This window comes from Pongo abelii, chromosome 21 (genome assembly GCF_028885655.2).
Source record: "Pongo abelii isolate AG06213 chromosome 21, NHGRI_mPonAbe1-v2.0_pri, whole genome shotgun sequence".
Lineage (NCBI taxonomy): Eukaryota > Metazoa > Chordata > Mammalia > Primates > Hominidae > Pongo > Pongo abelii.
The window spans coordinates 35,972,939-36,000,115 of record NC_072006.2 but is presented as its reverse complement, the minus strand read 5'-3'; the positions used below and the strand labels follow the sequence as shown (position 1 = coordinate 36,000,115).

Genomic DNA, 27,177 nt, shown 5'->3' with positions numbered 1-27,177 from the left:
CTGATTCCCCTATTCATCAGCTGGCACTTGTCCATACACTCCTTGTGCCTCAGTTTCCTCATCTGTGAAATGTTGATAATGAAAATACCTACTCATAGGGTGGGGACAAAATAAGTTAATTGATGGGAATCACTTGGTATAGTGCCTGGTGGCCAATAAATATTACCCATTAACATGAAGGAAGAAACGGGTGCATAGGTAGCTTCATAGGTAGGAGATGGTCCAGGTGGGCACATCCTTCAGGACAGCCCTGGCTCCTCCATGCCCTCGGCGCAGCCCTATCACTGGCTGAATCTTTACCCACCACTGTCTTGTTGGGTCCAAGGTGGCCAGTGGAATTCAAGGCCACTGGACCCAGACAGGAAAAGGCAGCGTCACCAGCCCTGATGTAATCCAAACCAGATGTGGCCTTAGTGGCTTCCAGACCCATGGGGGGTGGTCACTGTGGGCCTGGCTAAGGCCCTGAGGCAGGAAATGGTCTTGGAGGAAAGCTCTCTGGGCTGGGACCAACTGGGAGGAGCACTCCCATTGACAGTGTTAACCCTTCTTAGCTCACAAAGAGGGCCCAGGACCCCGTTCAGGGGAAGCCCAGGCACAGAGGTGCCTTGCAGGGGAAGGACACAGCATCAGCGTTGAGATGAACACTGAACAGGAGGGGCCCATGGCCCTGGTGCCTGTGGTGGGCACAGCAAACCATGCAAGGGGCAGGGAAGCTCAGCCTGACACCCAGAGAACTGATGCCCTAGGAACCCTTGCTCAGTCCTGGTCCAGCTTGGCAATCCCAAACCAGCTATGGGCTCCCTCCCTCCATCAGGGCAGCTCCTAGCGTGAAAAATCTTTCTTCCTTGTAGCTGCCAGGGATGGGAGCATTCCTGAAAGCAGTGGGGCTGGGGCCTAAGCCTGCAGAGAGGCAGACCCAGCTCTCCATAGGGGCCGTGGCTGCAGCTTTGCCCTGAGTGTGCTCTGTGGCCCTCAGTGGGAACAAGGTCTCTCCGAACCCACATTCCCCCTTCCATATTATCGAATCTATACTCTCTGCCTCTGGGGATGAGGGGAGGCCCAAAGGAAGCGCCTGATGAACCATAAAGAGCTTTCTAAGGTGTGCTCCTGGGAAGGGGTGGGGCTGGGTTCTGAATGGGCTTCTTGCACAGGACATGTTAATTTGCTGTGTGGCCTTGGCCAAGTCACTTTCCCTCTCTGAACCTGTTTTTTTCACCTGTAAAATATGGTGCATGAGCACCCCATCCCGTCTCTCAACTCTCACAATGGCCCTAGGAGTGGCAGAGGAGAAAAGAGCTGAGGTTATCAACTTCATATTACAGAGGGGGAAACTGAGGCGTGCACTGGGAGTCAGGAGTCCTGGGTTCTAGTTCCAGCTGTTACTGTCTCTGATGAGGGACCTTCCCCATCTTGGCCTCAGTTTCCCCAGCTGGGTGCAGGCCCTGGATCTCTGCTGTGGCTGGACTTCATTTCCTTCCCTCCCCCCCACGGAGGTGACTCATCCCTCATCAACATGCTGTGTGGCCGAGGCTCAGCCTGGGTGGGAGCCAGCGAGGCCGAGAAAACCACTCAGAGGAAACCACAGGCCTGGCCCAGCTGGCAGGTGTCGGACGGGCAGGCAGGCAGGAATCCACAGCCCTAGGGGCCCTGCCCATAAGCGCACCTCCCACCAAGAGCCCAAGCCAGGTTCCCCAGGCCCCCCAAGCCCCAGACTGCGAGTCAGGCTCAGGCCTCAAAGTCACCCATTCACCACCCCAAGTGATATTGCTGCAACCGGACTCTGAACTCCCGGGCTCAAACAGGGTGGGGATCACAGTGAGGACCAGTGTTCATGGAGGCAGGGGAGAGATGGGATGAACTGTCAAGGTTTCTGTCCAAGGGCAAGCCTAAGGTTTCTCAGGAGGCAGGCAGTGGTGAAGAGCAGGGGCTCTGGGCCCAGACCATCTGGGTACAAATCCTGGCTCTGCCACTGACTAACTATGTGGCCCTGAGCAAGTGGCTGAACCTCTCTGAGGCTTGGCTCCCCACTCTGAGAAAGGGACACAACACCTCGCAGAGTCACCTTGTGCAGCCGATGTGATCGTCAACATAATGCGGCGCCCAGGGCCAGCAGGTGCTCGATGCATGTTAACTGCTGTCTCTGCTCTTCCTGCTGGAACCTCTCTGTTCCCACAGGCCAGTCCCACTTCTCAGTCGTCCTCACAGCCAGAAAGGCTGCACTGTATCAGGGCTCAGCTCTCTTGCCCTCTGGGCTGCCCCCAGATGGAGCTTCCCCTGCCCCTCACTGCTGGCCTGTGGTGAGGTGGCCACTGGGAAAAATCAGAGAACAGTCCTCTCCCCTGAGGCCCTCATTGTAGACCCAGCAAAGGCATCGCAGGCCTGCCAGACCTGGCCTCCACCTGGAGACCGGACTCTCTGCTTACACCCTGTCCTGGTGAGATGCAGAGTGAACGCACGGGTCGAGCCTTGCTCTGGGAGACAGAAAAGCTCCTTTCAAGCCCCAGTTCCTGACTTGTTGAGTAGCATTCAAGTTCCTTCTCTCCTCTGAGCCTCAGTTTCTTCATATGTAGAGTAAGGATAAGAACATTATCGTTCCCTGGGCCGAGCACAGCCCTAAGTGCCTTACCTCAGTCTGACTGATGCTGCAGCCATGGCCCCACCCTATGAAGTAGATCCTAGTGCTGCCCACTCTCTCTGGCTCAGTTTCTCCCTCTGTAAAACAGGAATAATAATACCTGCCTCATGAGAATCACCTGAAGCCAGGAGGCGGAGGTTGCATGCAGTGAGCCAAGATCACACCACTGTACTCCAGTCTGGGTGACAGAGTGAGACTCCATCATAAATCAATCAATCCTGCCTCATAACCTTGCTGTGAGGAGTAAACGAGTTAACACAGCACAGGCGCTTTAAGTAAAGCTGGGCACACAGTAATCACACACCCGGTGTAGGCTGTTGCTGTGACCTCCCTCTCACAGGTGAGGATACTGAGGCACAACATGCAGAAGCCACCTGCCCACATCATGTGCTGGGCAGACTGGCACCTGAGCCTGCATGAACCACCAAACTGTGAGCTGACGGATATTGCTAAAGTGTCCAGCACACAGTAGGTGGTCAGTGAACTGTGGTCATCAGCGACCTCACACCAGTGCAGGCACACACAGAGGGAAGAAGGCCACATCCAACCTGTACATTTATTTACAAGGCACAAGCTGAGAGCAGATTGGGGGCTGCCCCATGGCCTTCCTACTTCTCCTGGGCCTGCTGACCCCATCATCTGAGGCCATGGGTGACCCCCAAGATGGGGGCCCCGAGTGGTTGGGTTGGGCCGGCTTGGCCCTGAGGCAAGCTCAGGGGTGGTCTCCTGTGTCCCTTGGCTTCTCCCCTCCCCCTCCACCAGGCCTGGGCTGGGCGCCCTCTCTCTCACACAGAGTTCCTGTGTGTTGGTGGTCGCAAGGAAGGTGGGTGGGGGCCAGCCTGGGCCAGATGGTGTGGGCTCGGCCTTATCTGCTGGGAGTGGGGAGGCAGCGGGGGCATGGAGGTCCTCTCTCACAAAGCCTGCTCTGTCTCCCCTGGCAGCTGGGCCTTAGGAATCAGCGTTGCAGCCTTTCTGCCCCGCCAGGAGCCTCCCATCCACAACCACAGAAGCCCTACATGCTGAGACCCCCAGCCATGTCACTCCAGCTAGGAGGAGGCCCAGGCTGAGGTCGCTCCCAGTGGGGCAAAGCAGGGGTCACCACGGCGGCAGTTCAAAGACGGGGAGCTGGGGAGGGAACCGGGAGCGGCTTCAACGGGGGCCTGGAGTCTGGGGTGTGGCCGACAGGCTGGAGCCCTGTCTGGGGAGGCGCTAGCAGGATGGATCCAGGCCACACTCCGAGGCGGCTCACATCGGGGAAGCGGTCACTGCATGGGGGCGTGCGGAGCCCCGAGCCTCCCAGCCTGGCACAGCCTTGTCCTGGCGAGACTGCCCTGGGGATCTGGCTGCCTTCTCTGGCCTTCTGGGCTGTGTGGCCTCAGCCCTGGCCACTGTGTGGCTGCGTCCAGGCCTCAGCTGCGCCCAGGGCTCAGACCCCCAGAGCCATCAATGCCCCCGAGCTGCTGATCTTCTTGAAGCGGTTGGCAGCACTGACAGCAATGAAGTTTTTCTAGAGGGCAGAAGAGAGGGAGTCCCAGTCAACACCAGGGCAGGGGGGCAGCTGCAGGGTGTCTGAGCACCCTGTAAGTCCCCTTCAGTCCAGGAGGGTCACAGGCTACGGAAGGTGCAGTGCCCAAAACAGCCACGGGAGGCGCCATGACACTGTATTGTCCAGGAGTCCCCTCACTCAACGGATAGGTCAGCCAGACCTGAACCAAGGACCGCTCTGCTCCAAACACTCCCATGGCTCCAGTTTTGCTCCAAGTAAAAGATAAACCCCTTGCCATGGCTGATGAGTCCCTCCACCTCCTGTCCCCCTCCTCCTCTCTGACTTCATTCCTTACCTCCTTGCTCACTCTACTCCATCCATACTGGCCTCCTACCTGTTCCTCAAACTCTCCAACCACACCTCTGCCTCAGGGCCTTTGCACTGGCTACTCCCTCTGCCTGGAATACTCTTCTCCCAGTATTGGCATGGCTCACCCCTCCCCACCTTCAGGTCTTTGTTCACATGCTTCTCAGTGAGCCCTTCCTGACCCCCCTATTTAGAAGTGCAGGCTGGCTCAGTGGCTCACACCTGTATTCCCAACACTTCTAGAGGCCGAGGCGGGAGGATTGCTTGCCTGAGCAACATGGCGAGACCTCATCTCCACAAAAATATTTTTAAAATATTAACTGGATGTGGTGGCATATGGCTGTGGTCCCAGCTATTCAAGAGGCCAAAGGAGAGGATCACTTGAGCCCAGAAGGTCGAGACTACAATGAGCCATGATAGCGCCACTGCACTCCAGCTGGAGAGGCAGAGTGAGACCCTGTCTCTAAAAAAAATAAAAATAAAAGTGCAACCTCTCCCCGACAGAAGGCCCTTATTTTTTTTCTAAAGCCTTCTTTAACCCTGCCTATTTCCCCAGGGCTCTAGAAAATGCCCCACCTCAGCCAGGCACAGTGGCTCACGCCTGTAATCCCAGCACTTTGGGAGGCTGAGGCGGGTGGATCACGAGGTCAGGAGTTGAAGACCAGCCTGGTTAACATGGTGAAACCCCGTCTCCACTAAAAATACAAAAATTAGCCAGGTGTGGTGGTGGGTGCCTGTAATCCCAGCTACTTGGAAGGCTGAGGCAGGAGAATTGCTTGAACCCGGGAGGCAGAGGTTGCAGTGGGCCGAGATCACGCCACTGTACCCCAGCCTGGGTGACAGAGCAAGATTGTATTGAAAGAAAAAAAAAAAGGTAGAAAATGCCCCACCTCTCACCAAAAGTAAGTCCACAAAGACTGAGATCTTTGTCTCTTTTGTCCACTCCTATATCCCAATGCCTAGAAGTAGTAGATGCTCAAGAAATATTTGAAAAATGAAGGAGGGAAGCCAGAGCCCCAGATGGATGGGGCTGGGTGGAAGGCCGGGTGGAGGTCTCCACTCTAGGACAGGAGCCAGCCCAGGGCAAAAACAGAAAAGTCAACCCTGTCTTCCAGACAGGGCCCAGCCTGGCCAACAGAACCTGCCAAGGCAGGGACGGTGGAGGCTGGGATCTGGTACCAGGAGCTCTTCCCACTAGAAAGCCCTCCCTCCCCACCCCAAATCCAATGGTACCTTCCAGCGCCTCTTCATGAGGTATTTCTTAAGCAAGATCTGGGACTTAAGGCGTCGGTTACAGCGCTTGGCTTTCTCTGCCAGGTTGTTGAGCCAGGGGTGGGCGAGACACTGGGCAGCATTCATCCGGGCCCTGGGGGAGAGGCAGCATGGTGACGGTGGGCTGCATGCTCGTGAGGCCCCAGGGGCTCAGCTGGCCTCTCTGCCTGGCTCCTGCCCTGCCGGCACTCATACACGCTAAGCTTGCACACATACAGTTCAGGTTCTGGGGTGAGCCTCACCTCTGGTCCTTGACAATGAGGTTGGAGACAAAGTCTTTGGCCTCATCTGATACGGCCTCAAAGGTCTCTTCGTCAAAGTACCAGTTGCCAGACAGAACGTTGTTTAGGGTCTCTGTGTCATCATCTCCCAGGAAGGGGGAGAGGCCACTCAGCCTAGAGGGAGGGGATAGCAGGGGGCAGGGAGGTGAGACTGGAGGTGCTGAGTCACCTTCAGAGGGGTAGGGAACAGGGGCAGATCCTAGGAGGCAGCACCGTGTGCTGAAAAGACCCCCAGCCTCTCATGGGACAGACCTGGGTTTGAATCTGGCTGGGTGACTTTGGGTAAGTCACCTCCCCTCTCTGAGCCTCACTCTTCTCATCTGTAAAATGGGCATAATCATCCCAGCTTCCCAGGTGACAGTGAAGATGAGGAATGACGAGTGCAAGGTATGTGGTGAGCACATAGGAAATGTCCACTGCCCCTCTGCCAGCCCCAGGTCATCCGAGATCTGCTGTCCAGATGCTATGCCTTTATAGGGACCTTGGTTTTTCCATCTATAAAATGGGTACCACGTTCCCCTTTCCTGTTCTCCCTAGCACTCCCAACCCCAGTAAACCCCTGACTGAGGGATAGGGGAGGTGGGACCACCTTACCAAGACCCTAGGGCCAATCTTGGCCTCGGCCATTCGCCCCCATGCCCCACCAACCCCATAAACATGACCCGCCTCGGAGCTCACAGCATGTAGGTGATCACCCCCATGCTCCACATGTCTGTCTTATCGGAGATTTGGTCATAATTCACCACCTCAGGTGACAGGAACTCTGGGGTCCCAAAGTTCACCTTCAGCTTCTCGTTGGGGTTATACCTGGGGGTGAGACCAAGGGCTCAGAGCACAGCTCCTGGCCTATACCCATGCCCCCTCCACCCCACCCCTGTCCCCTGCCAACTCAGAGGCTTGTCTTGCCCTCCCCACCCACCCAGGTGGTACCTCCGTGCCAGGCCAAAGTCAATGATCTTCACCAAATGCCCGGTGGTATTGACACACAGGATGTTCTCTGGCTGAGGAGAAAGGGGGTGGCCTGGGTTGGCCTCTGACCAGCTCACCCTCCCTCTCCCACCAGGCCCGTGCAAACCCCAGGCTCCCTGAGGCAGAGGCCCAAGCTGCCAGAGTGGGCAGCTGCCAAAGACCCTCCAGCCCTGCCTGCTCTGGGCACAGAGAGATCTTGAGGCAAGTCCCCCAAGAGGGGCTTATGCGAGGCCTTGAAGCACAGGACCTGCCGTGATGGGTTCAGGTGGGATTTCCCTCCATCTAAGGCCATGAAAGAACACCACATTCTAGCAGTTCTGAGGATGGGGAAACAGAAGCCTGCGGAGAGGAGGCATGACAGCCCGCTATCCCCGCCCCCGGGCTGGGGAACCAGTGCAGGACCACCACCAGATACGTGAAGCTCCAGAGAGCAGAGAAAGAAGATGCCAGCTCAGTTCCTGAGAGGAAGCCTCTTGGGAACACGGGGCTTCACACCACTCCAGGGTCGCCAGAAGATGCGCTACTCTTGTCTCCCCAGTTAGTGAGGATGACGAGCTACAAAACGTCAGGCCCAGTCCACTCACTTTCTCACTTTAGCTCCCCAGTCCTTCCCAAAGATCTAGGAGGCATAAACTGTTACCTTGAGATGAAACTGTGACATTGAGATACTATTACCGTCCATTCCCATTTGGCAGCTGAGAAAGCTGAGGCTCAGACACAGAAGTGACTTGGCCATGGTCGCCCAGCAAGTAAGCGACGGAGCCAGGAAATGAACACATGACTGACTCCAGGACTGGCCTTGTGATGTTCTGCTACCACCACTGATCCTGCACTCTGGGGTGAATATAACACTACAGGTTGGCTCTTCCAGGCCAGGGATTGTCTTCTCCTGGCCTCCTAGGTCCCACCCTCAGGGTCTAACAAAGGCACCCAGTAGGGGCTCAGCCAAGTTAACACATGGATGACGTTACGTAAGCCCAGTTCCTCTCCACTCTGGGCCTCCGTTTCCTCTTCCTATCACACAAGGACACAGGACTAATCTGAGGTTGCAGGGTATAAACATTTTTAAGTTAACAATGGTTCAAAGGCAGGAGATTCTGCACAAAAACCCTGAATTCCAGCAGCTCCTAAAACACCGGAAGACCTGTCCACATGGGCCATATGGCTTGGAGCAAGTTGCCACTGACAGCCTGAGATGAGAAAAACGTCCTCCAATTCTCCCATGGTCACCACCACCCCCTGATCCCTCCCATTCAACATGTATTTGTTATTTGTCTGGGCTCTGTGGGCATTTGACTCAAGTCCCCTAATGAGATGCTTTCTGAAGGCTCTCTTACAACTGATAGATTCACTCAGAGCAGATACTAATGATTTTAATAGTTTGGCCTGGTGTCCCACAAAACAGGAAAGAAAAGAAGGGTCCCAGGGTACAAGCATTTGGGGAAATGAAGCAGACTCAAATCTCCTTTCAGAGGTTCTCCATCTACACACAGGAGGCCCTCAGAAGCCCTGCAGCCAAGAGACCCAGGACATGGCCTGTGGGCTGGGGTGCACTCAACCTACTTGACCGTGAAACACTTTTTTTTGATGAAAAACGTATTGTTATCCTGAAAAAACACATTTTAGGATACAGAGGCTCATGACTGAGCTTCTTCCCAGAGCACTGCATTTTAATTGGGGGACCCTATTCTACCCCAAAGAAATCAGCCTTCACGAGGGAAAGGCAGGCTTCCAATGTCATCATGCAGGCACCAACTACCCCCAGCTCAGTGAAGGAGCCACCATCTGTCCAGTAACTCAGGACTCACCCTTGATCCTTTCTTTTCCTAACCCTCACACATGCAAACCCTCAGCACATCAGACTGGCTCTATTTCCAAAATGTATCGTCCATCTGGCCCCTTTCCCTCCCCTCTCCCACTGCCACTCTGGCTCAAGCCCCGGCATCTCTCTCCTGGCTTACTTACTCCATCAGCTTCTAAATTCCCTGCATCCACTCTGGCCCCACTGAAACCCACCTCCTCACCCTGTTTGTGTCCTCCTCTGTCAGTGGCAGTGATATTAACACACCTAACCCAGGGGACTGTTGGGAAGATGGCACCCTCACTCAGACAGTATCGGGCACAGAGCAAAACTGGAACAGGTGCTAGAGGCAGCAACAGCATCTCCCTGCCTGCTTCAGACCCGTGCTGACTTCAATTTCACCCAGTGCAATTCCTCATTACTCTCGTGTATTTTCTCGTACACTTTTCATTGCTTAAAATGACCTATTTAGTTAGTAATTGTTTTATGAATGACTGTTTCCCCTGGAGGCTCCATGAGACAGGGACCATTTCCTTCATAGTCCCTATGCCTAGCATGGGGCCTTCCAGGAGCAGGTACCCAGCATGTGCTTATCGAATGAATTAAGGAAAGTACCCAGCATATGCTTATGGAATGAATGAATGAAAGTACCATCCACTTTGCTGATGGGTGCTTACGTGCCTCCACATAAAGATTCCATGTCCCGCCACTTAACGCACAGCATTAACACCTGCCATGAGGACTGCCAACCCCCTGCACTCCTGCTGCCCTTGCCTGCTCCACACCCAGAGCTCCACACTCAGCTCCAGACAGCCACTGACAACTGACTGGAGTTGCTGCAATGTATACACCTATCTGTGGCCAGGCACGGTGGCTCACACCTGTAATCCCAGCACTTTGGGAGGCTGAGGCAGGAAGATCACCTGAGGTCAGGAGTTCAAGACCAGCCTGACCAGCATGGCGAAACCCCGTCTGTACTAAAAATACAAAAATTAGCCAGGCATGGTGGCACACGCCTGTAATCCCAGCTACTTGGGAGGCTGAGGCAAAAGAATTGCTTGAGCCCAGGAGACAGAGGTTGCAGTAAGCCAAGATCACACCACTGCACTCCAGCCTGGCCAACAGACCAAGACTCTCTGTCTCAAAAAAAAAAAAAAAGCAGATCTGCTCTTCCTGACCTACTATGTGCACGGTACTGAGCAAGGTCAGAAGAGGGATATCAGGCCGGGAACAGTGGCTCATGTCTGTAATCCCAGCACTTTGGAAGGCCGAGGTGGGTGGATCACTTGAGGTCAGGAGTTCGAGATCAGCCTGGCCAACATGATGAAACCCTGTCTCTACTAAAACTACAAAAATTAGCTGGGCGTGGTGGCGGGTGCCTGTAATCCCAGCTACTCAGGAGGCTGAGGCAGGAGAATCGCTTGAACCCGGGAGGCGGAGGTTGCAGTGAGCCAAGATCACGCCACTGCACTCCAGCCTGGGCAAAAGAGTGAGACTCTACCTCAAAAAAAAGAAGAAGGATATCATCATTCTTTCATGAAACATTGTTGTTAGCGCCTACCTCATGCACATTGCCACACTGACACTATACTTCTTTGAGAGCTCCAAGATTGCAGGGATTTTTATCTGTTTGGTTCACCACAGGATCTCCACCACCTAGAGCATTGCCTGGCATAAAGTAGGCCCTCAAGAAATATTTGTTGATTTTGAATAAATGATCAGACACTCATAGTACCTATCATGGGCCAACGCTGAGGCAGGTGCTATTGCAACACTTATTAGCCACTTGTCTGTGTGATACACTGAGCTTGGGGCTCACAGGACTGCAAAAGGCCCTTTCAACAAATACTTAGTACTAGACTAGAAGTTCCATGATAGCTGGTACCACGTCTTTTTTTATTTTTCCCCCTCTCTCTCTTTGCTGTGCCCCCGGCTCCTGGCACTTGGTAAGTATTCCATAAACCCTTTCTGAATCTATGAAGGGAAGGATGGATGAAGGAAGAGAGGGAGGGATGGGAGGGCAGAGGGATGGCTGGTGACAGCACTGACCTCAGGGGGTCGGACGCTGCCCCTGACCCTTCCCAGGAGGCCCCAGTCTGGTACCTTGAGGTCCAGGTGCAAAACCCTCATCTTGTGCATGAAGAGGATCCCGTCACAGATCTGCCTGACAAACACCATGGTGTCCACCTCGGTCAGATGGTAGTCCTCATCCACAATCCTCTCGAAGAGCTCTCCGCCCTCGATGCTGTGTGCACAGACCCCTCCACGGCTTGCTCCGTGCCTGCTGGTACCCCCACCCAGCCCCTACCGCTACTTCGGGCACTCACTACTCCATGAACAGGACGATCTCATGTGGAGTCTCGATGGCTGCGTAGAGCTGGATCAGATTGCGGTGGTTCAGCTGGTTCATGACCTCAATCTCCAGCAACACCATTTCCTGGGGATCAGGGAAGTCAAGGGTACCAGCTGGGCACCATCACTCCCTGCCACCCACCCTCCATACACGCACCCTTGAACAGGCCTGCTAGCCTTGCCCAGATCACTGCTCAGCCTCCTCCTTGCCTCTCCTCTCTCCCCCACCCCCACATCTGTGGTCCTCACCACTCCAAGTCATGCCTGCTGGGACATCTTCCTTCTGCCGGCTCTTCTCCTGAGTACTGGCATGCCAAGGGCTCCATCCTCCTGCCTCACCACTTCCCTCTCTCTGCTCTCTCCCTGGGCATCCACATAAAGTCTCATGACTTTACAGTTTATCCAAAGTCATCAATTTCCAAATATACATCTCAACCTCTGAGCACTCCATTGAATTCTAGACTCCAATATCTCCAACTGTCTACTTGCCTTAGTTGTCTAATAGACATCTCAAATCTATCATGTCCAAAATTAGACCCTAGACATCGTCCCTTCCCCACAATTGAGTTGCTCTCGGCTTGCCTGGCAGCAAAAGTACCCCCACGCTTCGCCCAAGGGTGCAGGACAAAAAGTTACGAGCCATTCTAAGTTCTTCCCTTACTCTTGTGCCGTCACACCCCACCTCTGACCCAACTCTTCAGCATCGTCAACCTTCAAGCTAGATTATACATCCAATCATTTGCACCTCTTCCACCACTGCCTTCCTAGCTTAAGACACCATTATTTGTCACTTTCAGAAAGTCGCAAGCTAGCTGTCACATTGGTAGGCTGATATATCGGCTATAATAGGAATACTTACACCATGAGAAATGGCAAATGCTGTAAATCGGGCCTCTCTCCACACCTGCCCTACCCAGATCCAGTGGTTAAACACTAACCCTTGTTTCACTGCCAGAATGGCTCCCCTTCTGCCTTTACCCACCCCTTCATTCAGTTCTCACCTCACATACCTCTTTCTCAGAGAGGACTGATCTCACCTCCCTATCTAAAAGGGCCCCCATCAGCCCTGTACCCCCTCTACCTTACCTGACTTTATTTTCCCTCCTAGCACTTCTCAGTACCTGATGCCAGGCCTTCTTTTCTTTTCTTTTTTTTTTTGCTTTATGTTTTAGTTGTCTCTCCCTCCACTCTAGCATGTCAGCCCATGAGGGCAGGGGTGTTTTTAGTTCACTGACATTTCCCCAGCCCCTGACCCAGTGAGTGGCAGAGGAGAAGTGCTCAATAATTATCAACTGATAACTGGCTCCAGTTAACTGAGCTGCAGGTAGGTACTGAACATCTATGCTGAGCCAGAGCCTGTGATAGAGGCCTGGGACCTAGGAGACAATAATATGGACCCAGGCCCTGTAAGTGGAAGAGATAAAAAAGGACATTGTCACATAGAAAATGCACTCCTTCCAGTGTGCTTAGAGCCATAATGGGGACCCAGGGCTGCAGCAACTAGAGCTGCTTCTCACGCTCTCGCTGGGATCGGGCCTGTGTCCACACTGCAGTTTCTGCCTGGGATGCCCAGAAACTCACTCCCCAGCACCTCCTGCTATCTCTGGCCCTCGAGCCTTTCCTCCCATAGTCCCCTCTGCCTGAAACTCTGCCCCGCCTTCTCCACTGGAATGTCTCCTCAAAGCCCTCACTCAAAAGGCAGCTGGTCCAGGAAGCTTCCCTGACACCTCGGCCTGAGTCAGAAGCTCTCTTGAACCCCCACATGCTACCCCGCAGTTTCCCTGAGTGACAGCTGTGGTCACACGAGGTTGCTATTACCGCCTTACACAGCAGACTCCCTCACTCTACCTGCCTGCATCCTTTCATTCCTTCAACAAACACTGCTCGTGGCCTCCTCTGAACACAGCCCAGGCCGTGGGTGCTAGAGGCAAAGCTCTAGGCCAGGCTTGTTTACCTTGGCGTCAGTTCCCTGAGGGTGGGGACCATACCCACTCCACTCCCGGACCCCCAGTGCCCAGCACAGGGCCTGGCCCAGAGCCCACACTCATCAGTGTTTGTTGAATTGAACCAGAGGGCATGAATATCCCATGCCTAAAAGGGGAAGTCCCCAGCTAAGTTCACTAACTGAAGTATCAGGTTATGGGTAGGGTCCTCAGGCCCCTGCTGCAGGGCTGTCCATCCATCTCTCTATCTGTGTAGTATTTTCACTGCAACAAACTCCCATACCAGGCCCCAGGTTCAGCAGCGCTGGTGGAGGGAGGCAAGAGGTGCCCACTCCAAGGATCCCCTCCCTGTCCTGGGCAGCCACCACCCCCCCACCTCACTACCTTGTCTTTGGGTGTCTGTTTCTTGATGACCTTGGCTGCCAGCTTGAGGCCTGTGGCTTTCTCCATGCAGGTACAGACTGCCCCAAACTTGCCACTGGAAAGAGAAGAGGCTGTAAGTGAGGGGACCCCAGAGCCCACCGGGGTCAGTGGCATCCTTTGCTCTGTTCCTAACTTGGTCCCAGACCCAGTGGTGCCTCTGGATCCCCTTTGGTGAGATGGGAGCACTCACCCCAGCCAGCCCTGACTCCCTCCTGAAGCTGTGAGCTGTTCTGCCAGGACAATGGCTGAAGCAGGTTCTTTGAACCACACAGACCACGTGCACAGGAAGGGCAGGCGTGTAGGGAGGATGGCCCTGGGATGCGACCCTTAGAGGTTTAGGGCAGGCAGGCCCCAGGCCCTGGGGGAGGACACCTTCAGGCAGAGGGAGGATCTGCAGAGGTATAAGACTGAGTCAGGGCTTTTTACAAAGCAGGAATCACCATGAGGGGGTCAGTGTGGTGCCTGGAGCTGAGACAGACAGAAAAATGCTGTGTATTTCCTACGGAAGCACTGAATGGCTGACGGTGCATCTGAGTAAGTGACAGCAACACTGAGTGCACATCAGCATGTGACAGCTGCACACAGTGTGTGTCCCACACAGAGGTGAATGTGTCCACGTGGCCATGTCTCAGCGGGGTGTGTGTCTGGGCCTTGCACAGGGGAAATGTGAAGCCACAGGAGGCCGGTGCGCTCTCTGTCCATGAGTGCCCAGCTGGGGTCCCAGATCTCACCCTCCGAGCGCCTCCTTGGAGTTCATACTGAATTCACTGCTGACATTCCCAGTCCTCAGCTCCACCATGCGGTGAGGGAAGGGGGCCGGGGGTGGCGGGCAATCATCTGGGGGACAGAGCACAGCCCTCATGGTCAGTGCCAGGGGATGCTGAGGATTCCCCTTGGCACCACCCCCTCCTGCTGGCCTAGGCCCCATCTAGGGAAGTTAAGTTCACCAAGTGATACCTGGGGGACACCTGGCTCCAGGATGGGGGCTATGGGGCCCAGTTTCGAATGTCAGTTCTGCCACCAACACAACACTCCTATAAGGGAGGACCAGTTTCTCCTGGCAGAACAAACGGGATGGGAGCTTGGACTTTTTGGACCCTCTGCATTATAAGACACAAGGACTGCATCCCAAGCTATCTGCATTTCCACCAAAAACAATCAAACACAGCAGCTATAAAGCGGAATGCCAGGCAGTGGGGTTGCTATGTCTGAATAATGGGGTAGGTGGTGGGACCTGCCCACCCGCCATCCTAATAACACCACAATCTGGCCAGACCGCCCATGGCGGGGCGGGACCGGGTACCGGGCTGTTTGGTGGGGAGAGGTCGCCACCTAGCTGCAAGTGTGGGGAACCGCTCGCCCTGAAGGCTGGCAGGCTGGCAGGCCGGCAGGCGGTCATCAGGAATGGAAACCTCTTTATAAATAGCAAGAGGCGGCAGGGAAGCCGGGCTGGTGATAAATCAGACGGCCTTTGGAGGTGGTTCAGATCCTGTCACCCTAGGATGCGATTTCGGGGCGGGGCGGAGGTCTCTGTGGCTGCTAGGGGCAGAGGCAGGGCTCCTGGCTGCCGCCCAGCCGCCAGGTCCTCCCACCCTGTCTGGGTGGCACGGTGCCGCTCACCAGGCAGGCTGGCGGGTCTCCCAGGGCACTTCAGCCTGGAGGCAGGGGGGTGTCAGGACACTCTGGGTTCTCCTGACCCCATCTCACCCCACCCCCAGCCCTGCCGCACCCCTGCCCAGGCCCTTTCCCTATTCACCTGCTGGCCAAGCTCACTCACACTCAGTGCTCTCTGCAGCCCATGAACAAGCCACAGGCTGCTTGTCTAATCATCAATGAAGGCCACTCCACAGTCCTGCCCCATTGCACATGCCCAGCTTCCTTGGTCATTGCTCCCACACACAGGCACCTGTGCTCCTCAGCTCATGAGCCCTCTATAGCTCCCATGACCCCACGCCACTATACAGTTTAGCTACTAAGCCTGGCATTTGAGCCCTTCTACAGATTGACTCCAAATTCCATTGCCCAGCGAGTTTGTGTTGCTCCAATAATCTGCCTGATTTTTCTTTTTTTAAACCTCATTTTAGTCAAAGTAGAAAAAACTCAAAAGTGGGTTCTGGAGTCTGGGTGGCCTGACAGGTTCAAATCCTGTCTTCACTGGATATTTTTGGGCACTTCATTTTCCCTTTTCTGAGCCTTCCTTTTCCCATCTATCAAAAGGGAATACTAAATTTAAAAATAAAAATACATTAAAAAAAATAAGATTGAAAAAAGCCAGGTATGGTTGTACACGCCTGTAGTCCCAGCTACTCGGGAGGCCAAGGCGGGAGGATCACTTGAGGCTGGGAATTTGAAGCCAGCCTGGGCAACATAGCAAGACCCTATCTTTTAAAACAAACAAACAAATGAATAAATATACGTTAAAAAAGGAATACTTTCTGGAGTTGTGTGACCCTTAGATGAATGGGCCTGGGTAAGGCTTGGCTCAGGGCAGTTCAGACCTCTGAATAGGGAGACTTGGGACTGACAGCCCCCTTCCCTCCCTCTGGCCCCAGGGCAGCCCCAGCCCCCACCTGCCCCTGGCCTACCCAAAATCTGGAAGCAGTCCTCCTCCCTGGCTGTGAGACAGAGGGCCTGCCCCACCTCGGATTTCTCTGAGGGAACAGCCTGGAACTCGATCCCCCTCGAGGTGTCCCCTTGCACCTTAGCCTGGCCAGCCTGGCCTGGGGTTTTCTCTCCCACTTCCTTCTGGCTCTCTGCCAGGATGTTCTTTCCTTCTTCTGCCTTGGCTGGCCTGGGATCCGTGGGGCTGTGGGTCATGGGCACCCCTTCAAAGGTGAGCTCTGATGCCTCACTTGGGGGCTTCTTGGCCAGCAGCTTCTCAGAACTAGAAGGTGAGAACACAGAGGTGAAGCCCTCAGCGGCCACAGCCTGTGGCATCAGGCAAGTCTCAATGCAATCTGCAGAGCTAATCCAACCCCACCCCAAATGCATGGTGTAATACAGCCAAATTCACCTGGTACAAAATTGAGGGATGTTCATGGCTGTGGTCATTATCTTGACTACCAACACACTAATACATCATTAATAACTATTAATAGGATTGTTGATATGGTTAATCATCATGTGGATACAACTAGGGAGTTATGTAGCTCTTGATTCGTAAAATCTGTTGTGATATAATAAATACATAATTATCAAAGTGATATGGTAAATGTTATTATTGTGGCTTACAATATATCATTAATGACCTCATTAGCATTCAGGTAAGTATAACTGATTGCATCACACATGTGCTATATTATGGTTATGAAAATATTATCAATGATCCTCCAATCTGGTTATTAGTCATCTTTTCATATCTTACCAATAATTATATTAAGAAGAACAGGAAAATGCTGGATGTCCTAGGAAATACACAGCCTTTTGCCTGACACCTTTAGCCTTTCTGGCTGACATCTCAATCCTGCCCTTGGCTAGACCCAAGCCCATGGAGTAAGGGGAACTCGGGACCCCAGAAGCCTAGAGAAGATATGTTGAACCTATGCCGTCTTTGAGGGTCTCTCTTACTCCAGCCTTGTATGAATTGTGGCAGGGTTCTAGTTTCTGCAGGGGACAAGGCGGTAGAGGCAATTCGCAGGACAGAGGAAACTGAATGTCAGAACTACCCTCCCCAGCACTGAATGTGATGACAACCATGCCTAAGACAAGGGAATTAAGCAGGACCCCTAGGGACAGAACCACAAGACCCCTCCCCACTCCCAGGAGGGGATATTCACCTGGAGATGATGGCAGGACAGCTGGGGCTATGCAGAAAGGCAGGTGAGCCCCTCCTGGCTGCTGCTTGGCCCTCTGCTGCCTTCTTGCCCACCCTGGGCTTTTCAGGATCCTGGCTGCCTGAGGCTCCCTGCTCAGCCTTGGGCTTCTTGACGCTGGTCTCGGGCGTCGCAGTCTGCTGGGGCAGGGCTGCCGGGGGACCAGCACTGCCCTCCGCGGGCCCTCCGCCCCTGTCACCCTCTCCTTTGGGGCCTTGGCTGCTAGTTGAGGGTTGGGCCAGGGTACCAACCCCTTTCTCTGAGGCAGGGGCTTTGGCATCTTTCTTCAGGGTGGGTGGACCAGGAGCTTTTTTTGGGTCTGGGGGACCAGGGTCTTTCCCTGCACCCAGGGGTCTTTCACCTGCGGGACCTTTAGGTGCCTTGTCTGCAAAGGAGGTGAGACATCCATCAGGATCCACCCTCCTTTCCTTCCCTCCCACCCAGGCTGGGCAGAGACCAGCTCTGGGCCCAGGTTCCCACCCAGGCAACAACTTGCAAATGCTTGTCCCACTGAGTCTCTGGGGCCACTTGATGGCCCCTAGAGATGAGCTGCCACGACCTTGGAGGGCCTCTGTGGGAGGCTTCCAGCCCTTTGGGTGGGCCTTGGTGGCCCCCATCATCCTTGCCCTGACTGTTTAGGTGCATCCCCAGCAGCCATCCCTGGTGGCTTCACATTTTCCTGGTCTCTCCAGGAAGGGCTTCATATAGGCCCTGGACCCAGCCCAACCCTAGCCAGAGATTCCTCTGATTTCTGGGTCCCCCCATGCACCATGCAAAGAAGGCTGGGGCACAGAGCTCCCACTGAGGAACCTGCCCAGCCCTGGATTCAAAACCCCCCTTCCCAAGCTCCTCCCTCCATCTCCTGCCCCAGCTTGGCACCTGTTGACGGGTTCTGAATTCCCAGCTCAACTGCTCCATTTTCTGTCGCCATGAGGTAGGGAGGTGTATGCTGCTGCTTGTCTAATTCAAGTCTTTCTAGCTGCAGAAACAAGAGTAGAGTGTGTCAGGCTGTCCAATTTCCCCTCTCATCTGGCTGCAGTGAGACAGGAAGCCGAGGCCTGCTAACTGAGGGGAGAGAGGTACCTGGAGCAGAGCGGGACAACCTGGTGGCCGTCTGTCTCCCAGCGGCTGCTCAGGAGCAGTCCTGGGCAGTTGTAAGGGATTGGGCCGGGTGGGCAGAGGCAGAGGCAGGGGTGTGGGCAGTGAAGGCGGGGACGGAGGAGAGGATCTCTTACACCAGGGGCCATGCAGCTAGGACTGCCACCACCTGTCACTCTTGGCTCCCGTTCAGAGGACACGGCATTCTTCCCATGGCCCGACTGGGGAGAGAATGATGTTGGAACAAGCGAGAAAAGGGAGGGGTATCTGGGGCGCTGGGGGAGCAGCCCTTTCCCCAGGCCTTGCTCAGTATCCCTGACTTGGACAGGATCAGAGGGGGCCTGGAAGAAGGGGAATACTCAGGCAGGCCTGAAGGGCAAGAGTATGCCCAGGCTGAGCCCTGGTCTGCCCACCTGTGTGCCACATCTCCTGGGGCTCCCCAGGACCTGGCTAGAGCCACAAAGTCCCAGGGATAATCTCCCTGACCCTAGTGCCCAGCTCTGTGCCTCGACATCTGGACCTGCTTGCGTCACCTTTGGGTAAGAAATTGTCTCAGGGGCACTTGCTCAACATGTCCACAGGCCTGGAAGCTTTTTCTTTTGAAACTGTCCTTTTCTTGGGCTCCTGGGGACAAGGAGGCTGCCCTGAGTAGCCATGGGAGATGGACAGTGCTCTGCGCCCCTCCCCCGAGCTCATCCAGTTCTCACCCATGACCCACGTGGAAGAAGGGGGCTGGCAGAGAGTCTTTTCAAGGATGCTCCACTACAGTGGTGGCCCGAGGGGCACTCTAGCCCGAGGTGTTTGAGATGGGATGGGGACAGCTATGATCCAAGGAGCCTTCCATCACCCAGAGCCTTTCTCAGAGGGGGCCCTTGAGAACTGGCCAGAACTGGGTGCATTAGAAGTAGCTGTAGAGGCCGGATGCAGTGGTTCACACCTGTAATCCCAACACTTTGGGAAGCTGAGGCAGGAGGATCACTCGAGGCCAGGAGTTGGAGACTGGCCTGGGCAACATAACAAGCCCCCGTCTTTATATTTTAAAAAGTAAAATAAAATGAAGTAGCTGTAGAGTGGTTATCCAGGTTCAGGTCCTGACTGCAGCAAACCAGTCACTTCACTCCATGGCCTCGGCTCCTCTATCAAATGGGAGGCCAATGGAAAAACGCTTGATGAGAGGAAGGAGGGAGAATGCAGCCCCTCTAAGCGGTGGGGAAATAGGGACCTGTAAAAAAAGATTGAGGAAGCTGTTAATGAACTGACAAAAAGTGACCACCAAAGTGGGGGGAATAAAAAAAAGCAAGGTGCAAAGTAGCATGTAGAGTGTGCTATGCATTTGTGCAAAAAAAAAGGGAGAATAATATATGAATAATATATAATATTTCACTTTATACACATAAGAATTCATTTGGTAGGATAAGCAAGGAACTGGGGCCCAAAGTATATACATCACTGTATATACTTTGACTTTTCTGTTTGAACCATGAACTATGTGAACACGCCACTATTCAAAATGAGTGGGATGTTTTGTTTTGTGAGCAAATCTCAAGGGTTTTTGGTATAAGCTGGTAAAAACTTAGTCTTGACTACTTTTGCTCTGCCTGGCCCTCCTCTCCAGGCCCGGTCCTCCTCTCCTTCATTTCTCCTCTTTAAGGTCCAGTTAACAGTCTGCCTCTTCCAGGAAGCAAAAGTAACAGCTGATGCCTCTACGGTACTGACCACGTGCCTGGCCTCGCTCTGCATGCTCTCATGTTGATCCACCCAAGTGGTCTTCAGAAGAACCCAGTGCAGTAGGTACTAGAGAGATGGGGAAACCAAGGCATGGAGAGGTTATGTAATTTACTCAAAGTCACACAGCTTGGAAGGGGTGAACTGAGCTCTGAACCCAGGTCCCCTGCAGAAAGGGAGCTCCCACTTGCTGAGCACCTGTCATTCGTTTTAGCCATCTTGCCTTTAAGCATCATCCTGATGATAACTCTGTGGGGAGCGCTCATCTCATTTTCTGCATGAGGATGAGGAGAGTTAAAGGAATCAGTAGCTTGCCCAAAGTCACTCAGCAAGGAAGGGAGTTGAGCTTGGAATGTCATTCTTCAAACTCCAAAGCCCTCTTCCCTTCCTAAAATGTCCCAGCCTGTGCCTCACCCCCTTCTCCCTGCTGAGTAACCCCTTTGCGGATCTTGCAGCATTCAAAAGGTTGAAATGTTTCCTGTCCCAATGCCGATCATTAGGACCTCCTGGCCCTCTATCTGGCCCAGAGCATGTTCTAGTTTAATTTGGAATGTTGGGTCCCCTGCTTCTGGCCTCCCCCCAGTGCCCCAGCTGATCCCACCATTGGTTGACACTGTCTGGGAGCCCCCTCAAGGCCAGGGGCTAAACACATCCCCAGCACAGAGTGGACTTGCCCATCAGTGTCTGATGAGTAAATAACTGATAGACCAGAAGGCTCCAGACTGAGGTTTGTGGGGTTACCTCCCTATGCTGGACCTTGCTGGCATCTCCTTGTTATTATTGTGGTTATCAATACCAGTCATTTATTGAGTGCCCACCAAGGGCCAGGCCAGACTATGCCAAAGATCCAGCTCCCTGGATCCTCAGAAGTGACTGTAGGGGCCAATGTTACACCATTTTAAAGGTGTGGAAACTGATGCTCACAGAGGGAAGTGGCTTGTCCCCACAGTCACTCGGCTAGTGAATGGCTTCAAACTACCCACATTCAAATCCAGAGCCACCTCCCAATGAGACCAAAATCCAGGCTGGGACAACTTCAGCGGCATTAGTGCTACTTTTGTTATAATTATTATTCCCAAATAATTACTCTTATTCAACTCTTTCTAAAATGGACCAGGCCCTGGGGTAAGCAGCTTCAAGAGTATCCTTCCTTCAATTCTTACAACTCCCTACCATGCAGTGATTAGCAGATCTGTCAATGAAGCACTGCGACCAGTAACTGAGCTTGGAACAATGTCTTCACCTGTTTCCTCATCCGTAAGGAGAGCACCTGCCTCCCAGGAGGTAGACAAAGCATTGCAACAGTGAGTGTGAGCATAGCGAGTGCTGTATAAATGTCAGCTCTTTCAACCCCATTTCACAGATGTGACAGGAAAACTGAGTCACAGGGCAAAGTCATAGAGTTGGGATTGGACTCATCTAACCCAAGGCTCTGCTCATAACTGCTCTGTCCCACTGCCTTCCTCTCACAGCATGGCTGGGAGCATTTAGCCAGCACACATGTAAAGACTGCAAAATGGCACAGTACCTACAGCACTGTGGGGGCACGATAATGTCGTGGACACCCCAGGTAGAGGGATCATCTGTTCCCACCAGCTCCACTGCAGTGCCTCCCACTGGGATGAGAGTCTGGCCTGGTTCCGAATCTACGGGATTGCCTGCTCCAGCCAGCTGCTCCCTGGGAGTCCCCAAGCTTCTCAGCACTCCCTTGGAGGCACAGGGGTGAGGTGTGGGGAAACTTCTTCCACCCACCTAGGGGCTGCCAGAGCCCCTGCCCACCCTTAAGAAGGGGCTTCCCCGCCCTGCACCAGCTGTGCAGACACCCTCTTTGACTCTACAGGGGCAGGACACGAGGTGGGGCAATGCCAAGACCAATTAAACCCGCCAGGGGAATTAAGGTCAGCAGGATGCAATTATGCCTGTTGGATTTAACAAGGCCAGAGGGAAGGTTTCTCCAGCCAGAGTTCACGGCTCCTTAGGCCTCTTGCCCTGCGTAGCTCTGCCTTCCAGGAGCCTAGGCTTCCAGGCTCACCTAGCTCTGGAAGAATGTGTTGGGGGTGAAGGGGTTAACTTCACCCAGGCACTGCTTCCTTGGCTCTGGAGAGGAAATCAGTCCAGCCAAGAGGCTTTAAAAGGACCTGTTCGGAGAAGTCATGCCCAGTCTGACCCTCTCCCTGCTCAGCTGTGATGGAAAATCCAAAGAGTTGAGCAACAACCTTTCTGACTCCAAAGAGAGCAGCCAACTCCCCTCACAGCCTTCCCTCTGCTCCTGTTTGAGAGCCACTCAAGGCTGCATTAGCACATTGTTTTCTCTTGCCCTCTCCCACCTTGGATCCTTGAGCCCAGGGCCTTGGCAGGACCTCTCAGGCCTCTGGAAAAGCGCTAGGTAAGGCTGCAGTCCTTATAGCAGACCTTGTCCTTCCAGCCAAGCTAGTAAGCAGAGGTCTGTGGGCATTCTGTGTGCAAATTGGACATAGGTTTCTCTGAAAACGCAATTGTCACACTGTTCCATCCCACAGTTGTAGAATTTTATTGCTAAGATTAATTACTGGGGGCTCTACTGTGACAAGGACTAAACTGGTCACTTTCGGGACACAGAGATGAAATTGGGGGAGAGCTATAGAATCACTGCATATTACATTTTAGGAGAAAAAAGACTATAAAAATCAACCATGCCTGTAATCCTAGCATGTTAAGAGGCCGAGGCTGGAGGATCACTTGAGCTCAGGAGTTCACGACCAGCCTAAGCAACATGGTGAGACCCCATCTCTGCAAAAAAATTTAAAAACTCGCCAGGCATGGCGGTGCACACCTGTGGTCCCAGCTACTCAGGAGGCTGAGGTAGAAGGATTGCTTGACACCAGGAGGTTGAGGCTGCAGTAATCCATGATTTTGTCACTGCACTATGGCCTGGGTGACAGGGTGTCTCAATAAATAAATTAATTAAATAAAAATCAGCCATGGAGTGGGATCCTTTTTGTTCAAAATATTTACAAAGAAGATGTCTGGAGGGATATAAATGGACATATTTACAGGCGTAGAAATAGAGATTATTTTTATTCTTTATTCATCTAGATTTTCCAATTTTTTTGGAAATGACTTGTAACTCTTAATTAGATCAATAAGTAATTCCAAATATATCATCGTGGACACAGATTTCTTCAGCGAGAAAATGGTAAGAACTATAAAACACCATGAAAGGACTTCTTGGCTCAGGGCCTCAGAGAACTTGCAATTCAGCTACTGCAGGGCTTTCTCAGTAACTAAGCCCCAGAGTTGGTTTAAAATGAAGCCTCCTGGCTGGGCGAAGTGGCTCATGCCTGTAATCTCAGCACTTTGGGAGGACAAGGCAGGCAGATCACTTGAGTTCAGGAGTTCAAGACCAGCCTGGCCAACATGATGAAACGCCATCTCTACTAAAAATATAAAAATTAGCCGGGCATAGTGGTGAGCACCTGTAATCCCAGCTACTCGGGAAGCTGAGGCATGAAAATCACTTGAACCCAGGAAGCAGAGGTTGCAGTGAGCCAAGATTATGCCACTGCACTCCAGCCTGGGCAATAGAGCAAGACTAAGTCTCAAAAATAAAAATAAAATAAAAAATAAAATGAAGCCTCCTTGGAATGAGGCCCCAGAAATGTCTATAAACCAGCATTACAGGTGATTTTTCATGCACATCCAAGTTCAAGAACCACCAAGTCAGAGAGCCAGCTCTCTAGAAAGCATCCTGAGAGCCTTGGAAGAGGGAACAGCTTTGAGGCACTGTCCTGACAGTCACCCTGGTGCAGTCAATGGAGAGCTTCCAGGATTCATATCCCTATAACCCAGGGCCACACTTCTCAACCCTGATGCACACTGAAAACACCTGGAGAGTTTCTACAACTCTTGAAGTCTGAGCCCCTCCTCAGCTCAGACCAATTAAATCAGAACATTTGGAGTGGGGCCCAGAATGCTGGTATTTTTAAAAATCTCTCCAAAAGATTCTGATGTGTGGCAGGGTGAAGAGCCACTGCTCTGAGGCTTTCCTAGGACAGGAACTTCATTTTCTTTTTTGTATGTTTCTTTTTTTTTGAGCCAGAGTCTTGCTCTTTCACCGAGGCTGGAGTACAGTGGTGCAATCTCTGCTCACCGCAACCTCCACCTCCTGGGTTCAAGTGATTCTTCTGCCTCAGCCTCCTGAGTAGCTGGGATTACAGTTGTACACTACCATGCTCAGCTAATTTTTTGCATTTTTAGTAGAAACAGGGTTTCACCATTTTGGCCAGTTTGCTCTCGAACTCCTGACCTCAAGCAATCCACCCACCTTGGCCTCCCTATAATCCCAAAGTGCTAGGATTATAGGCGTGAGCCACCGCGCTCAGCCAGAAACTTCAATTTCTGTTTCCCCTGAATGCCCTCCATCATAAGGTAGGAAAAAGTAGTACACACAGCAGGTATTCTTTCTGACAGTGTTGACTGGCTACCCCATCCCAATATCTGAGACCCTTGGAGTCCAGATGCCAGTGCAAAACAGATGCAGACCACATCACATTCAATTTCATATCCCAAGTACCTAGTACAATACGTGGTGCTGTTGTAGTTAGTAGTAATAGCCACTAACATTCATGGTGTATTTACAATGTGTCAGACAGAGATATTAACTCTTTTAATCTTCAGAGCAACCTTATGAGGTAGATACTATAATCACTCCCATTTCCAAAAGGAAACTGAGGCACAGAGGAGTTTCAAAGGTAGTAAATGGCGGACTGGAATTTAAACCCAAACTCTCTTGCTCCAGAGCCCTCACATTTAATTACTACTCCATACCACAAAGCAATGCCCATTGAAAAATGAATTCACAAGTGAGTGAAGAATCAGTTTAGTTGCCCTAGGGCCTGATATTCAGTAGGTGCTCTGTAAATGTTGAAGAATAAATGCACCTACTTGGTAGGACCCTGGAACAATGGGAAACCAAGAGCAGCCCCTCCTTCATTCCTCCTCTCCCATCCCAGCCCAATTTCTGCAGCATAAACAGCAAAGCCAAAAATAGCGATCTAATGACGTCAGACGAACAAGGTCATCTGAAAATTGCCCACAGCCACTGGACACCTCCCTATAGGATCAAGTAGCAGGAGGGTACCCCAGGCTGGTGCAGCTGTTCCAAGAACAGGAAACGTCCCGGGAGCAGACTTGGAAGCACCATCACATAAAGGCAGAGGCAGTAGGGGGAAACCACAGACATACCAAAGAGCAGAAGCAAGACCAAGTGTGGAGCATAGACCTAGAAGAAAAGAGTAATTTGACTTTATCTGCACTAGAAGTCACTCCCATCACCCAATTCCAGGAAATGGCTCGAGGAGCAGAGAATGCATGTTCTGTCCTCATACACAGGACAGCTTCCCAGCCTGCCATTGCGCTATTTATAAAACTTCAGGTCCGTTTGCTAAACTGGGCTACCATAAGAACCAGGGGGCGCATGGCAAGCTCTGAGCAGCTGCTGGGGGAAGAAGACCCTGCCTGAGATGGTGAGGGGCCTCCAAATAAAGGATGAGGGGGTGGGCTAGGCAAGGCACCTCCTGGCTGCAATCCACTTGGCACGGTGACCACCTTGGCTATCATTCAGGCCTGCTGAGGCTTGTGACTTAACTGACTGGCAGCGGCCACATCCATGACGGGATCCAGCACGGTCCGAGATGCCCGCTGTGCTGACAGGGTGAAAGCGAGGAGAGGACCTGCCTCCCAGTGTCTGAGAAGCTTAGCTGGAGGTTCCCACAGCAAGGTCAAGAGTTCAGTGAGGGCTCCAGCTCAAATCCAGAAAAAGCCAGGCCCTATCCTCCTGGAGCTGGCTCTGGTCAAGGGATGCAAGTTGCTGCGGTAGAAAGGACACCGGAGGGCAGAAGGACCTGGGTCCAAATTCTGACCCTGCCATTTATTAGCAGCATGACTTTGGATGAGTAACTTAAACTCTGAGCCTCGGTTTCCTCATCTGTCATATGACTTGTTGGAAGAACATATGGAAAAGCATTCTTCCCTCCGTCTTCATTCTGGGAATGGAGTCTTGGCTAAGGAGATAAACATCCACTCAACAAGCTCAGCAGCTCTCCCGTGTCTAACTCAGTCAGACTGTACAAAGGTGACCCCCCAAGGGGCTGTGGAAGGGAGGAAGATGTTCTCACCCTGAGATAGGCTCTTGCCTGGCTGGGCACTAAGGTCACAGGAGAAAGTGGCTGCCGGCTCCTTGGCCCATGGGTACCTGCGTTAGGAGACCTGTTGTCTGTCAGGATTTGCAGGTCCCTCTCCTGGCACAGTGGTCCTCACACTTAGGCATGCATTACTGTCCCCTGGAGCGCTTGTTAAAATACACATTGCTGGGCCCCACCCTCAGCGTGCCTGACTCAGTAGGTCTAGTGTGGGAATAAAGAATTTGCATTTCTAGTCCCTGATGATGCTGTTGCTGCTGGGCCACAGACCACACTCTGAGGACCACTGTCTTAGAGAATAAAAGTCCCACAGGCCAAGATGCTTAGGCCTCTGAGTAGCTCACAAGAGTAGTGTTGTGGTGTATGTGGGGAAACACAGAACACTGAGACCCAGTCATCAGTACAGCAAATGTTCCAAGGAGAGAGAGATGCACAAAAAGTGAAGCTCTGGCCTGGCGCGGTGGCTCACGCCTGTAATCCCAGCACTTTGGGAGCTCGAGACCAACCTGGCCGACATGGTGAAACCCTGTCTCTACTAAAAATACAAAAAAATTAGCTGGGCATGGTGGCGGGCACCTGTAATCCCAGCTACTCGGGAAGCTGAAGCAGGAGAATTGCTTGAACTCAAGAGATGGAGGTTGCAGTGAGCCGAGATGACACCACCGCACTCCAGCCTGGGCGACAGAGCAAGACTCTATCTCAAAAAAAAAAAAAAAAAAAAAAAAAAGAGAAGCGATTTCGTGAAGGGGAGGCGCACTGGCAACCTCTCCCAGCTCCTGAGTGACTGCGTGCTCTGTGTTGCTTCCCCCATTTGTTTTCTATTGCTGCAGTAACA

General features: G+C 52.8%; 1 protein-coding gene across 3 annotated transcripts; it reads right to left on the bottom strand.

Annotated features, from left to right (window-relative positions):
- Window positions 1-1,251: 1,251 nt before the first annotated feature.
- Window positions 1,252-27,030, bottom strand: MYLK2 (myosin light chain kinase 2). 3 transcript variants are annotated; one of them, XM_054541769.2, is made up of 14 exons: window positions 20,155-27,030; window positions 18,424-19,660; window positions 18,220-18,319; window positions 17,305-17,725; window positions 16,114-16,412; window positions 14,260-14,365; window positions 13,490-13,583; window positions 11,138-11,247; window positions 10,914-11,055; window positions 6,971-7,041; window positions 6,719-6,847; window positions 6,002-6,154; window positions 5,721-5,853; window positions 1,252-4,142 (listed from the first exon to the last, which is right to left on the bottom strand). In XM_054541769.2, exons 3-14 carry the CDS (start codon window positions 18,269-18,271, stop codon window positions 4,062-4,064), a joined length of 1,791 nt encoding a protein of 596 aa, XP_054397744.1. In that variant the 5' UTR covers window positions 18,272-18,319; window positions 18,424-19,660; window positions 20,155-27,030; the 3' UTR covers window positions 1,252-4,061. The 3 variants fall into 3 exon arrangements, with proteins under 3 accessions (XP_054397744.1, XP_054397743.1, XP_054397745.1); XM_054541768.2 differs by having other exon boundaries at window positions 19,376-19,660; XM_054541770.2 differs by having other exon boundaries at window positions 18,220-19,660.
- Window positions 27,031-27,177: the final 147 nt, after the last annotated feature.